The sequence below is a fragment of the Mobula hypostoma genome, chromosome 2, assembly GCF_963921235.1.
Source record: "Mobula hypostoma chromosome 2, sMobHyp1.1, whole genome shotgun sequence".
NCBI lineage: Eukaryota > Metazoa > Chordata > Chondrichthyes > Myliobatiformes > Myliobatidae > Mobula > Mobula hypostoma.
The window spans coordinates 235,877,703-235,893,174 of NC_086098.1; the positions used below are offsets into that span (position 1 = coordinate 235,877,703).

At 45.4% G+C, this 15,472-nt stretch overlaps 1 protein-coding gene across 1 annotated transcript; it reads right to left on the reverse strand.

Moving 5' to 3' along the window:
• Positions 1-335: 335 nt before the first annotated feature.
• LOC134337084 (immunoglobulin lambda-1 light chain-like) lies at positions 336-2,397 on the reverse strand. Its single transcript, XM_063031903.1, has 3 exons — positions 2,285-2,397; positions 1,780-2,139; positions 336-753 (listed from the first exon to the last, which is right to left on the reverse strand). Exons 1-3 carry the CDS (start codon positions 2,331-2,333, stop codon positions 425-427), a joined length of 738 nt encoding a protein of 245 aa, XP_062887973.1. The 5' UTR covers positions 2,334-2,397; the 3' UTR covers positions 336-424.
• Between the last annotated feature and the right edge of the window lie 13,075 nt (positions 2,398-15,472).

A 15,472-nucleotide genomic window follows, 5' to 3' on the forward strand; every position in this document is an offset into this window, starting at 1 on the left:
CAGTTTGAGCTGACTTGACTAAGTCTATGTCTGGTAGTTGAAGCTCGTCATGTTACTCGCTACTAATTCATTCGATGCACAGAGAACAGTCGAGTAAAGACAGAGCCACTGTAAACACGCCCCTGAGTTGCCTCTTTATTAAGTGCTGTGTTGCAAGATTCAATCACAATACAGTCATCGTCTCCTGGTGAATCTCTCCCCACTGTACAAACAGCAGAAGTTCAGACACATCATAGCGAGAAGATAATTCTACATAGGATTATGCGTCGCAAAAGATGGGCGATCAAAACATTCATTTCTGAATTTGTTAAACATTTTTTTAGTTCCCAGAAATAGACATTTGCTACAGAATTACATTACAAAAAGCGGCTGCACAGCCCCAGTGGGGGTTACACTGCGTTCCTGAGCGCCACCCGGCAGGGCCTCACTGCGCACAGGCGGACGAAGAGATGGTGTTGCGCAGCGGCGAGCTCAGCGAGCTGTGGCTCACGCTGCAGGAATAGATTGAGCCCTTGTTCCAGGCAGCGGTGGTTACTCGCAAGTAACTGCTCAGCTTGTAGGTCTGGTCAGTGTCCGTGGACACGGCGCTTGTCGTCACGCCACTGTCCGTCTCCACGCCATCCACGCTCCAGCGCAACGCGATCAAGCCCGGCTTAAAGCCGCTCACGAGGCAGGATAGAGTGGCGGAACCCAAGCCGGTCTCCTCCGGGGAGGGAGGAAGCAGGAGAACCGAGGGCTGTCTGCTCTCGCTACCTGTGTGTGAGAAAGGCGGTGGGAGGAAGAGGAAAATATCATCATTAATGTGCCACACACGAACCGAACTCACGGCAAAGTAGGTTCACAATGCACCTATCAGAGAAAAGTTGGGAACAGACCATTGGACCCATCAACAGACGCTATCATGGAATTGTTGCCCACCCTTCAGGTCTGGGACTGCGCCCTCGCGGGGTTACAGTTAGAAATGTGTGTTATTCAGATCCTTTTCTTGGTACCCGCAGCTCTCGCAGACGGTTAACTCCAGACGAAGCACCAGTCTGAGCAAAATTGTCCAAACCGCTCCCAATCAACTTATTGACACGTTTTTGACGCCGTCCTCTTTGCTGAGGGAGGTACTTGGGTGGTGGGGTAGGGGCAGACACCTACAAATCCCCAAATCTAAATTCCGTCTATTATGTGCTTGTCGACATTTCAGCTTAATCTGTTGATCGACGGGAGCACCCCGAGATTGGAGTGGCAATGTAGATATCGATATCTCGCCGTGCAATAAGGCAACACGAAGTGGCGAAGATACAGAAAGGGTCAGAGAGATGAGCGTTCTCCCTGTCTGACAGCTTCAGTGTCTGTTATTATCCTTCATTGTATTTGACAGTAATGACGCATTTCTCCGTCATAAACTGCGATAGCGTTGACTTCTAGCGGATCATGACAGTTAACAGAGGGTTGGACGATTAATCTCTATTAAATTTAGGTTTGAGTGCGGGAGATGAGTTGGGGGGTTTTGGAATATGAGAAATGGATTAACAGGTTAAAAGACGGAACTTTCGAGTGATGGCCTGGTGCCGCCTCTTGTGGGATGATTCAAATGTAGAAGTAATTCACACATTCAATAGTAGTGTTGTCCCGAGGATTTTAATGACCTACCATGCCGAGCTGAGTGTGCGGATTCTGTCTCGAAGAGACAGATCGATTCTTTCGCCAGTGTAGAGCCAGCCAGCAGCACGATTGAAATGGGGATTTCTTCAGAAGCATAACTTGATATAAAACGGGAGGATTACTTACTCTTTATCTCCAGGATCGTCCCCGGTCCGTAGACCCAACCTACTTCATTTTCCCACACTCTGCAGTAATAGACGGCCGAATCGCCGGGCTCCAATCTGCCGATAGTCAGGATGTGAGTGTCGGCGGAGGTATCTCTGGACGGTTGGAAACGGTCAGGGATGCCGACTATTCTGTAGATGGTATTATCCGTCCTATGATATATCACCCCCTCCGGTGTTCTCCCGGGACGATGTCGGTCCCACGCAAATGTGTAACTTCCAACGTTTCCATTCCGTATCCGGCACTCTAAGCGGGCAGTCTGTCCTGCGGAGACAGGACCGGACACTGGGGTCTGATTGAGGACTGGGACCGCCAGGATACCTGCAATGAGACACAATAAAACTACCAGGTGACTTGCAACCATCAGAAGTGTTATAGATCGCTGAAGACTCGCAGAAAAGTGGCTTTCAAAGTTTCAAAGAATTTCTTTGCGGATAATTCGTGCGTAAACTAACCCGCCTCTCACCTGGTAAATTGACCATTAGAGCCCACAGGAGATGCAGAACTGGGAACATTCTTTCGGTCAGCGAGCGTCCTAAATTCTAACCGAACCGTGCGCTGTTGTGCAAACACCGGGAGCGGCTCCGGTTCCAGTGTCTGCAAACTGGACGCTCCGGGCTCTTTATTAACCGGGGATGTTAATGAGTGGGAGGGGGCAGAGGCAGGATGGGGGCGGAGACTGACCACCCGTCCTCTGGAATCTACTGTGTGCGAATTCCATGATCGTAAAAACATTAACCCCTACCTTCAAAATATTTTTATTTAGCTATGTTGTATCAAAGATCCAAGTCAATCCGGTCTGATCAATATCTAGGAAAGGGAATGAGTTTGAAGATAATTTTAGACATTCGATTGACGGCTGCATTTAGCAATATTTAGCTGTTAATGTCTGTCTCAGCGAGCGACCAAGCCTACTCACTGCATAAAGTCTCTGTAACCGTCTTCAAAACAGACCTATGAATGTAGTGACACAGTTCCTGCGTTTGGAAAACCATGTCATAAACACGCTGTTTATCCCTTTTCTGTCAGGATTTAAATAAAGCTGATTGCTAAAATTCATAAATCCAAATCCACTAATGATCAAAGTTTAAGTTCGAAGTAAATTTATTATCATATATTATACCGAGATTCATTTTCTTGCAGGCATTCACAGTAGAACAATGACATACAATAGAATCGATGAAAAACTACACAGAAAGCCTGACAAGCATTCAGTGTGCAAAAGGAAACAGACAGCGAAAATAGAAAAAAACAAAATAATAATATTCATTATAAATAAATAAATATATAATCATGTGAACATGATTATATATTCTTTGAAAGTGAGGACAACAAAAATGCAATTGAATCGATGAACACCTACACACAAAGTACCAAGTTATCCATTTTCAATAGACAAACTGAGGAAATACACTAATAAATATAATAATTATTATTAAAAGAGGGAATTGAAAGACTTTGGAACACGAAAAAGGTGCACTTTGTCTTGATGGTAATATCTACCCATGGCGTCATCCCAAGGGCACTAGACAATAGCATTAAACAATTAGAGCAACACAGCAATATCTCTGTAAATCTTCAGAAAGTCACGATACTAAACAGCACAGAAATAGTCCGGAAATTCCTAGTAAATGACAAATGAGCTTGGCAACGCCTCGGGTTTTCTAACAAGTGCTGGGTAGATAGACAGACTGATAGACTAATAGATAAATAGAATTGAGAACTTTAGTTGTGGAGTTCTTGCAGGTGAGTCCACAGGTTGTGGAACCAGTTCAGTTTTGATTATGAGTGAAGTTATCCACGCTGGTTCAAGAGTCTGATGGTTGGAGGGTATTAGGTGTTACCCTTTGCGGTCCATGTTGCCATGTCGTGTGTCAACAGCGGCGGAAGTGCGGGCCTGGGTGAAACCTGAATTCACCCCAGATTTTAGGGTCAATTCTCAGACAAAGAGTGCTGTTTGTGCATGTCAGCGGTCAATCAACACACCACCAGCCCCAGATATCACAGCAGGCATCCATCTGGAAAGCGTCCTCGCCGAACCACCATCATCAATGACAAGAAATATTCTTATAAAAATTTTCGGGCAATTGCCTTCTGAAACGGCGAATTGGAAAATCCGACCATGCCATTCAAAGACCGACACCATTGCTCAATCCTCCAGTATCAAGGGTCAGCAGTGACTATTGGCCACAAACTATATTGGAACAGAATAAATGACAATATATCACAGACGATTCAAAGTAGCAGGTTCAAAGCACATTTATTATAAACTACGTATGTTACCATATACTACTTTTAGATTCATTTCCTAGAATACTTTTTGATTCTGTATAGAATAGAACAAAAACAATAGAATAGAATCAATGAAAACCTATACGCAAACAAACAATGAGTAAAAGAAAGACAAACTGTGCAAATTTTAAAAAGTAAATTAATTAATAACACTGAGAACATGAGTGATAGAGCCTTGAATGTGTTGTGTAAGGATGGGTAACTACGTAATGGCAAAAAATGCATCACCTGACCGAAGAAAAACGCTCCTATGGTCAGCTGCGGAATGGCATACTCGATTTTAACATGGAAGTCCACAGCTCCAACAACTCCTGTATTGGCCCCACGATCATCACCCTGAAAACCATTGGTACTTTGGACCTGCAGTGCTAGCCATTACAAAATGATTAAGGAGAGTAGCTGCGACTTTCGGTCACAGGACCATCGCGCCTCCCCGTCATTGAATAACACTGCAGGTAATAATTTTCCGGGGTTCTGCCTTCCTGCACTGAATCCACATGTATCAATTCCTCTTGTATCTAAAGATCCCTCAGATCCCTTCTTGAATGTACTTAGCGACTGATCATCCAGTTCACAGAAAGAAAGCAAACTTCTTTCTGATTTCGGTCCGGAATGACACAAGTTTTATTTTGATACACTGACATCAACCGTATTAACCATTAGTATATTCGCTTCATCAGTGATTTCACATATCCTGCCCGGGAAGATCCGACCCTCGCACGGTATTCCGATTCTGATCATACCAGCTCCCTTTATTATTGCAGCAAGACATCCGCCATGGACAGTCGCAAGCCCGTCTGCGAAAGGAGGAGGTTTGGGAATGGGTCCAGCAAACCCTTCCCATAAAAACCCAGAGCTACAGAAACGCCAACAGAAGCTGCAAAATCCTCATTTCTGGAAAAGAGAGGATTCTGGCCGAGAAGAGTATGAAGTCGTGTGGTGAAGGTGGACAAAACTGGATTAACGTTCGGCTCAGGACACAGGTCTCTGGCGTGCTGCTGTGGGCAGTCTTTGCCCCAGTAGGGGTGATGGGCTTAAGAATAAAGAGACATTATTGTCTAACGCTCAAGCACGAGCTAATGTAAACTTTTTCTATTGCTTGCTTTATTGTCTCTACGTGTTAACGTCCAGAGATCCTTAAACAAGCACACGCGTCCTTAAATTTGTCATAATCTGGCGGGTAGTGGGGTGTGTTGGGTCGTGGGAGGGGGGAGCCCGCACTACCTATGAAATGGTCCTAATGACATACGTGTCAAATAGCCCCTGGACACCAAGTTTAGATTCTGGACTTCAAGTGTGGTTTAACTGCTAAGCGCCGTAACCGTTTCAACTAACAGGATATTCCAATAATCCATTAATCCAATCCCTCACCATTGATTATGAAAAAGCAAAGGCGGCTTACTGGCATCTTAAACCCAGTTGCTTCGGCGAGAAGGAAATCTCTAAACTCAACCTTCCACTGCCTTGCGAGAATACCCACTCACGGGGAAGACTTCGGGAGTAAACTCTGAGGAAATAGCTGAAGTTGGAGTCAATCAGACAGTCCTATGTTGAGGTCAACACTGACTGGCAATTCCCGCGACATCACTGGTGCCAAACTGTATAGGCTGCGTTGAAGGGGGGAGCCTGCTGTATGGGCAACAGCTTGCTCTCCATATCATACTGCCCTGGCTCTTGTATACAACCTAGACAACTAGGACGAGATATCTATGGTCGACCTCGACCAGGGGAGAGCCTCAAAAGAAGCAGACTCGTGGCATTTCAAATCCAGTCCCTCACTATTGATTAGCAATACACAATGATATTGGATCTGCAAAAGTAGATGACTTAATGTTCAGCCGCATGTCGTACCTCCGCCTGCTTACCTAATCCATCTGTATGAATTCTAATCTTTCCGAAACGCCGCAAAAAGCAAATAAATTTGTGTCACCACACCTCGGGAGTGCACATGTAGCTCCCTCATTAAAACATGTGATATAAATTGTGAACAGCAAGAAGTATTAAAGTGATAATAAATACATAAGAAAATAAATAATGCAGAGAACATGGTGAAGGGTGGCTGTTTTTTCGTGAAACACACCAGTTCTTATCAAAGTTAACGTCAAAGTAAATTTATTATGAAAGTGGAAGTATGTCCCTTTAATGCTATCTTGAGATCCACCAGTTCAGATTTGAGGTCAGTAAAGTTATATACGTTGGTTCAGGAATCTGATGGTTGCAGGGGAATATCTGCTCCTGATCCTGGTGCTGTGAGATCTAAGGCTCCTGTACCTCCTGCCCGATGGTAACAGCAGCGACGAAGAGGGTGGGAGATTATTGTGAATGAAGGGGTTAAGGGACACCGAGAAGGCAGAAGAGTGGGGTTGAAATGGAAATCAACGACTAATAAAGGGTTATATGGCACGGAAGTTTGAGTGGAGCAAATTCCAGTCCTGGATACTATTGTTCGATATAATTGGAGCAAGAACTCAATACGTTTTTTCTTCTTCTTTAGCATTGGATAAATTCTAATAAAATCTTCTGTTTATGCAGGACATTCACTAGTTCCCACCTATTTTATTACGTTTTTTGTGACTCAACCTGAATCGTCACACATGTTGTTACTTTCATAAATCTCACCAGTTCAGGCCTATTGTATTCCTGTGTCTCAAGTACCTTGTTATCCCGTTAGCATTCCATTACCGTATTATCGGTGAATATGCCGTATTGCTGCCTATTGAGGTCAACTATCTCTTGTCTCTCTCTACCTTCCCCCGCCTTCCCCTCTACCCAACCCTTCTCTTTTTCAGCCCACCTCTCGCTCTTTCTGTGCTCTGTTTCTCTCTTAATTTTTCTACCCCCCTCTCTCTCTTATTGTTCTTTGCTTATCACTTTATTGACAATTAGTAGATTCTCTTTAGCTGAGTTCCACTTAACATTCACTTGGACACCGCTAAAATCATTTTCCTTAATCTGCTATCACCCGTTATTGTTTCTGTGCGCGATTTGTATTTAAAATACAAATGCATTTGTACAATTCGGTACTCGCCTCTTCTCCGTCCTTCAAAAACATGGCGAACAAATGTTTTGTTCTGATCATTTCAGTTCTGAAAGGGCGGACACTTACTTCGAATGTGTGACATTTGTTTGAGTCGACGGTTAGATATATATTCGCTATGGGTGTATATATATCTAAATTAGCCAGAGGGTACTGAATATGAGGATGTTGTAGCCATATAGGGACATGCAGGCCGAATCCCTGGCTGGATTGAAGGCAGAGATTGATAAGTTATTGATTGTTCAAGGTTACAGGGAGAGGACGGGAGAATGTGGCTGTGAAAATAAACGATGGAATGACGGAGGACACTTTGTGGGACGATTGTCCACATCTATTCCTGCATCTTATCGTCTGATATAACGGTAAGGAGATCACAATACTCCTTCTTCATATTTATAAAGTCCAGCAAATCCATCTGCTCATACACCATATCTTCTGGTTCACACATTTAACTATGTGCATTCTATTTTAGGAACCAAGCAGATTTATGAGATATAATTTGACTTTGAGAATTCTAGAGCAGCTTTTGTTAATTTGTATTTCACTCTCCGAGATACCATGTCAGCACTCTAGTATTGATAAACATATTGATTTCTCCCGCAGTACTGAGGTAAAATGTCACTTTTCTGTCTGCCTTCCCTGGCACCCCCCCCCTCTCTCTCTCTCTCTCTCTCTCTCTCTCTCTCTCTCTCTCTCTCTCTCTCTCTCTCTCTCTCTCTCTCTCATTATCTCCCTTTTTCTATCGTCCACTTTCCACTCCCTCTCTTAAAGCGTGAGCTTAACTGTAGAAACATTCACAATTTGCAGCACCGAGACCGATTTACTGCACCATCGCTTACAGAACTTTGCGCAGAATGTCGTCAGCTCACGTTCATTTATTGTTTTCCAGTGCCAGATATTTCTAAATAAAAAAACAACATTTCTACTTTCTCCCGAGTACCTTTCTGCTCTGCTGTTGAACGTTTCTGGACGGTTTCCTGTCTATTGTTTCCGTGAAAGCAAACTCAGATCATTTGTTTATATCTCCGCCATTTCATTGCTTCAGTCTTTCCGGTCTCAGGACGTGCCTTCAAGCGATCTCGTTTTTTCCACCTTTCCCTCTTTTACTTATCATCTACATGTAAACTTCTTGTGTTTCTTCTAATACTTCCTACTCCTTTCAACTGGCATTTTTCTTTCCTTCATCAGTTTATTGAAGCTTTTTTGCTGGATTCCAGTTTCTACTTCTTCCGTCAATGTTAAAACACTTTTCCCTTCGTCCAATACTCTTCTTATCATTTCAGGCAATTCTGTTTGACCTTTGTGTCATTAAAATACACAGCGCCTGAAATCTGCTCTTCAATTCCTCAAAGAATGCAACATTTGCAATCCGTTATTTTACTTATGTCCACTCAAGCGAGAGATGTGGATTCCTGTTAATTAGGACATGTCGTTACAAGTACATGTTGGCCCAAGTAAGCAGCTACCCTGATTAACCGATGGTCCAGTTATCCGGAATCCGTATAGCAAACGGCTAAACCCAACATTCACGGGAATACAACTATTATCGAGTTCTCTTCTCCCTTCCCGTGTCGACCCGTAGATTCTCTCACTCCAGCGCCAACCTGCCATCCTTAGCTTTGGTCATAGAACTTCTGTCGATTCATCACTCCTCCAAGGTTTCTGCGCATTATAGTCCCGTGACCTCATGTTTGGCTGTGTTAACGGTCATCTGTCAGAGGTGTTCCGGATATTAGCAAACTGGTTTGAAACACAATGCTTATCTATATTGCCACTATAATACTATATCGTTGGTAAATGTGATGATGGACTTTCTGTCCCATTTTATGGCAGAGCTATGGTGAATATGTCCTGATACACACCACTGTCGTCGCAGATGAGAGGAGTTATATTTAAAACATAATTGGACAAGCCAGTCTGATTGCACTCTGGCTCAGTTGCTCTCACAAGACGAGGAAAGTCCTGCGTCAAGCGTCAGCTCGGTTGTGTTAATGATGTTGTTCCCCATTGCCACAATTCAGCTCTACAACATTTCTACGGCACAGGAGCCATATTTCCGTTTATCGTAACCAGTCTGCATCAGAAATTCTTTCCAGAGCGAGTGGTTCCTCTTTCTCTAGCCCCAGAACTACCACTATCTGGCTAAGATCTTTGCATCCACTGCGCCTGAATATTTTATCCTCAGATTTAATTGCTGAACTAAAGGAGATTGTATTTGAGATGTTAAGCGGTGCGCTCTGGTTTATCGAACCACCTTCCTTAACATATACCCTCTTTCCTTCGTTACATAGTTTTTAAGGTCCATCTTTCTGTCCAGCCTAGTCGAGTGCTTCCTTACGTGGTTTGTTGTCAATGTTTGATCAGTTCCAGCTGAAGTAAGTTGGTTCGCTCTGATTTCAAACTCAAGTTCAATTTCAAGCTTTTTTTTTTGGTCATCTGACTGTACATACACCCAGCCAAAGGAAACAACGTTCCACCGAACCACTGCACACCCACAAAAACATATATCACACACAGCACATAAACAAGTAAGTTTGTAAAGCATAATTCAAAGTGCCTGTAGTGCGCAGTACAGGTAAACCGTAAGCAGTCTCGTACCCCGGCGATGAGACCTCGCTGAAACTTTGAGTGTTAGTAATGGATTTTTTGGAATTTCCCCTCATAATCCCTTATAGGTTGGTGGATATTTAAAACGTTCTAAAGATAACCATTGATCCATGTCAATTTCAGTATGTGCAGAGTCCAGTTGCTTTATCTCTCCCCTCAAAGAGACGCTTACACAAGTCTATCTAGTAGACCGGCATGGCGCTGAAGTTCATGCGTGGGCCTGGGCTGCGAGCTGAGTCCCGCGGCAGCGGGTATAGGCCTGTTTAGGCTGAAATTGAAAATGAGAGGCGGCTTAAGACTATAAGACCATAACTCATAAGAGCAGAATTATGCTTTTCGATCTATCGAGTCTACTCGCCATTCACTGATTGCTGATTTATTATCCTTTTCAATCCTATACTCCTGCCTTCTCCCTGTAACCTCTGACGCCCTTACTAATTAAGAACCCAACAACCGCCGCTTTAAACATTCCAATGACTTGGCTCCTGCAGTCACAACGGCAATGAAGTTCACAGACTCACAACCCTCCGCCTAAAGAACTTTCTCCTCGTCTCGGTTCCAAAGGGACGTGCTTTTATTCTGAGATTCTGCCCCCTGGTCTTAGACTCGGCTACTATAGGGCACCATCCTCTCCAGATCCACTTTATCTAGTCCCTTCAATATTCAATACGTTCCAATGAGACACCCATCATCTCATTCTTCTAAACTCCAGAGAGTACATGCACAGAGATACAAGCGCTCTTCATACGTTAACTCTTTCATTTCTCAGGCTCACTCTCATGAACTTCCTCAGAATCCCCTCCAGTACATCCCTTCTTTGATACGGAACCCAAAACTTTTTTGCTTACAATATTCTATGTTTGGTAAGCATTATGGTGTAGAAAGTGGAGTTTCGACAAAATAGACGGCAAATAGGAGGCTACCTCCACCGTAGCGACACTGTAGTAGCGTCCTCATTTCCGGGAGTGTTGCCTCACTTTGGACAGAAATTATATATCCTTTTATCATTGGGTAGGGCTGTTATTTTTTGGGTTTCACTATTTAATTGATACTCCGATCAGGAGGATATTGAAGTTAAAATAAACTCACGTAGTTCTGATGAATTGGGAATTGGCAGGTGCCGAAAAGGGAAGTTGTACTCGAGGGTCCGAAATGTGTTGTTTGAACTGGTATTGGGCTTCGAGGGCCGAATGTCAACCCTCTTCCCTTCTATATCTTTGTCTGAGTGCAGCTGGCTCGGGGACGCGAACAGGGTTTAGGGGAGATGTGATCTGAGATCTTAAATCATTCCGTGATGAACTCGGACAGTTGCCTGTTCACCCAAACCAGACCCAGACACTGCTCAGTCCAATTAACCCAGCGCTGACGATGGTTCACATGTGGGTCAGCCTGTGTCTGCGAGTGACACTGTCGTAGATGTGGTCTCCGTCATTTCCCCGTGGGGACCGGGACGGGGTTTGCACAGCCTTTATTTAGCTACAGTTACACAAATTGATGCTGTTTCTGTCTTGTTTGTTAAACAGTGCAGGTGGTGCGGTCACTGTGTCCCGGGGAGGGAGGGAAAGAACCGGCTGGTTATTTTAAAAATTCCATTGAGACAATGCAATTAGTGGCAAAGTCTTAGACATAGGTTTAATCGCTAAGATGTACATATTTTCAAAAAAGAGAGAGGGTGATGAGTGGGTGCTGACGGTCACAACTCTGATAAATGCATAATAGTTAGCGGGTAGTCGGAATGAGATGCGTGTCCAGGGAAACTTTCGGAGGCCAGCCAAGTTGGATTCGACGGCCTGCAGCTTCTCTCATTCCTTGAAACTAAAGGCTGACACATGAACATGACGACATGGAACGTATATATACATTCTTCTTAACACAGCCATTGCTAGTTACTGAAATGAACCATTTCTTTCATCACAAAGACTTGCACTAGTTACCACAGGAGAAAGAAGCAATCTATGAAATTTCTTAAAGTGATTACATTCCTGGACACATAAACGGTGAACGAAACACCAGTGGGCTCCTGGAATCCGCTCCTCTTTTCAACACGTTTATGACTGAGGGTCGCTGTAGAACTGTCTGGCTTTATTCTCCTGTCCTTGGAATCTCTCGGTGTCAAAGCACCTGTCGATTCCCTTCTGCAACTTTGCTAGTGATTAAATATCAGCAGATCTCTGGGAGGAAGGCAGAGAGTCCTCAGTTTCACATCGTATGTACTTTGTTAGTGAATTCAGTATCCTGACTTTCAAAGTATTTGTCTCTTATTTTTCTTAGTTGCGAAGACTTAGGCGCGTCCCTCTCAGTACCTGCTCACGGGTCAACCCTCTCGTCCAGAGAACACAGTCTCCATAGCGAGTGTAAGATTTCATTCAAAAAACAGACCTGTTTACAGTACACAGACAGTCTAACCTCGGGCCAGTGGAGATTCAGCAGGCACTGCACCCTTTTGAAATCTCACCACCTTGCAAAAGACCAACATTTCCACTTCACTACTTTCTTCACCTAATGTTAAAGTTATATGCCTAATGAGACAGCATCCAATAACTGGGAACTGGGGGCAGACGGTGTGGGGGGCGGGGGGACGTTTGTTTCATTCTTCTTAACACATCTTTTGCTATGAACTGAAATGCACAATTTCATTAATGACAAGCACTTGCAGTAGTTACCATACCAGATAGAAGCCAGCACAGCTCAGACCGTACAACATTAGAGCATAGGATACAGGAACAGAAATCGGCCATTCGGCTCATATAGTCTGTTCTATCGTTCCATCATGGCTGTTGTATCATCAAAGTTCAAACTAAATTTGTTATCGAAGTAGATATGCAACCCTTGGATTGTCTTGAGGGAGTTCATGGCGACTGAACACGTGTTGAACCATGAGTGTCACGGCCTGGTGTGGGCTGAGGGAGGACAATGATGTGGGCAGCCTTGGAAAATCGATCCACAACGACCAAAATGGTGTTGCATCCTTTGAGGGGGGCGGCCCGGTGATGAAATCTACTGAGGTGGGACCAGGGGGTGGGGTGGGACACAGGCAGTGGACAGAGCAGACCCGCAGGACGCTGGTGTGACGTCTTGTTCCGAGTGCAGGTACGAAAAGCAGATACAAAGTCTTGGACACCCTGGAACGGACATGGCCCCCAAAATTATCTTTTTATAAACTCCTGCGTCCGTTGAATTCCCGGTTGTTCAGCCAGACGGGAGGAATGACCCCATTGCAGCACTTTGGAACGCATCGCAGCAGGGACAAGCAGCTGGCTGTCAGGCCCCGCATCTGGGCATGGGTCCTACTGTTGGCCGGCTCTCACCTAGATCACCGGAACAGCAATACCCAAGCGAGGATCAATGGCACCTGGATCAGCATTATCCTCATATCCGTCAGGAGAGAGCGTCAGCTTGTTATTCTAGCTTCCTGGACGATAAGGAAAACTGGAATTAAACCGTATGAAGAGAGAGACCTCCTGGCTTGTCGAGATTGGGTCTCTTTGAATGCTCAACGCAGGAGAGGTTCTTCTGATTTCTCTACAGCAAGAAAGGATCCTCTGCCCCCTCCAGCCAGTGTGTCATTCTTCGAGGGTCTCCTTGGCAACCAGAAGTTTCCGGTTCCAAACATCGCGGTTCTTCTCGGCTGTAGTCAAGCGACGGGAAAGGAAGGGCCAAGGGTGCAGCCGGCTCTCCGCAGAAGAGCGCTGAGCGAGGACATGCCGCCACCCGATGCATCCACCTCGACTGTGAACGGCTGTGATGGGTCTGGGTTTTGCAGAATTGGGGCAGTGGTGAAACGTCGCTTTAACTCCGAAAATGCATGCTCGGCACCGTCTGTCCAGAAGAATCCTACCAAGATCTTTCTGGTGAATACAATTATGAGACCCGCGATAGGGCCGGCTGGTGCGTAGTGGCATCAGCGCCGGACTTCGGAGCGAAGACTGCCGAGTTCAAATTCAGCCGGCCCCCTTGTTCGCTTTCCATCCGTGCTGGATTGAGCGTCGAGCTAGCAACTCGACCGCGTAAAAATAAGAAAGCCTACTTAAAAAACGCCATCACGGCGGCGTCCCGATGACTCCACTCGGAGTTAAGGGCTTTCTTCTGCTTCTTCAATTATGAGGCCCGCGATAGGGCCGAAATGCCGTATGAAGTTCGCAAGCCCAAGGATGCACCGTATCTGTTTGACTGTAGATGGTCTGGGCCACTTTGTAACTGTCTGAATTTTACAAGCTTCCATTTGAGCACCTCATGGGGTAAAGATGCAGTCCTAAAACGATATAGGGTCTTTACGGATCTTTCATAGGCTCCTTCGTGGACTAGTTGCTGGGTGGTGTGGGGAGGGTGAAGGCGAAGATTAATCAGATCATCCAGACTATCCTGTTCGTCCGGAACAGCGATCTCGTGCCTCACCCCTGAGCTCAGTTCATCCTGGAGGTCAGTGATGTGTGATCTCTCATTCTAACCCGTCTCTACTCTACGCGTGAGGAATTTGACTGCATAGGCTCTCACAGTCCCTCTGCCTTGGCGCAATCCAAGAGTACGTGGGCAACCTTCTGACCTCGTGGTGGAAGGTCAAATACACTCCTTAACTTTGTAACGAAATGTCGGCATTACTGGGCTGCGGGGTATCCTCGCTCCCAAAAACCGTTGAACCGTCTGAGTAGAGGTCTATCTGGGAGATTGGCCATGAACGCGAGTTTTCGCGCAAAATGACCAGGATGGGCTGAGAATGTCAACTCCCATTGCACAGGGCCTATCAGCGGCGACAACAGAGCTCTACGTACTAAATAAAAGTACAGAAGGGATAAGCGGAGCGGTCATTGTCGCAGCAGGCGCGGGGAAGGCGTTGGATCTGTGTAAAGCGTCTGTCAATGTTTCCTTTTTAACTTTTTTTTCCTCTCTTTCAGTGCCATTTAAATGGTTGTGGTGTGTTTTTTGTGCCGGATGCTGGAGTCTTGGGAGACCCAGAGTTTCCCGTGGAACTACATCTGTGTGAAGTACATCAGGCTGCAGCTCATTGAAGACCGTGTTAGGGATCAGGAGCAGCAACTGGATGACCTACGTCCCGTACGGGAGATTGAGGATATAAGTGATCAAAGTTACAGGGCGTAGTAACCCCGAAGGTGCAGGAGCCGAGTAGCTGGGGTGACAGGAGAAATGGAAATAGTCAGTTCGAGAAGAGGACCCCTGTGGCTATTCCCCTCAAAAACAAATATACTGCTTTGGATACTTTTGTGGGGGATGACCTCCCGGGAGAATGCCAGGGCGACCGGGTTACAGCCACTGAGCATGGGTCCATGGTACAGAAGGGAAAGAGGGAGAAGAAGGGAGCGGTCGTGATAGGGGACTCCATAGTGATGGAAACAGTCAGGAAGTTCTGTGTACGTGAACGGGACACCCTGTTGGTATGTTGCCTCCGAGTTGCCAGGGGCAGTGATGTTTCAGATCGCGTCCACAGCGTTTTGGAGAGGGATAAGGAACAGCCAGATGTCTTGGTACAAACTGGTATCAACGAGGTCCTGAAAAGAGAATTCAGAGAGCTTGGTAGAAAACTGAGAAGCAAGACATCCATAGTAGTAATTTCTGGATTGCTGCCAGTGCCACGCGCCAGTGATGGCAGAAACAGGATGACTTGGCAGATGCACGCGTGATTAAGAAGGTGAAGCAGGGGGCAGGGCTTCAGGTTCTTGGATAACTGGGATCACTTTTGGCGGAGATATGACCTGATCAAAA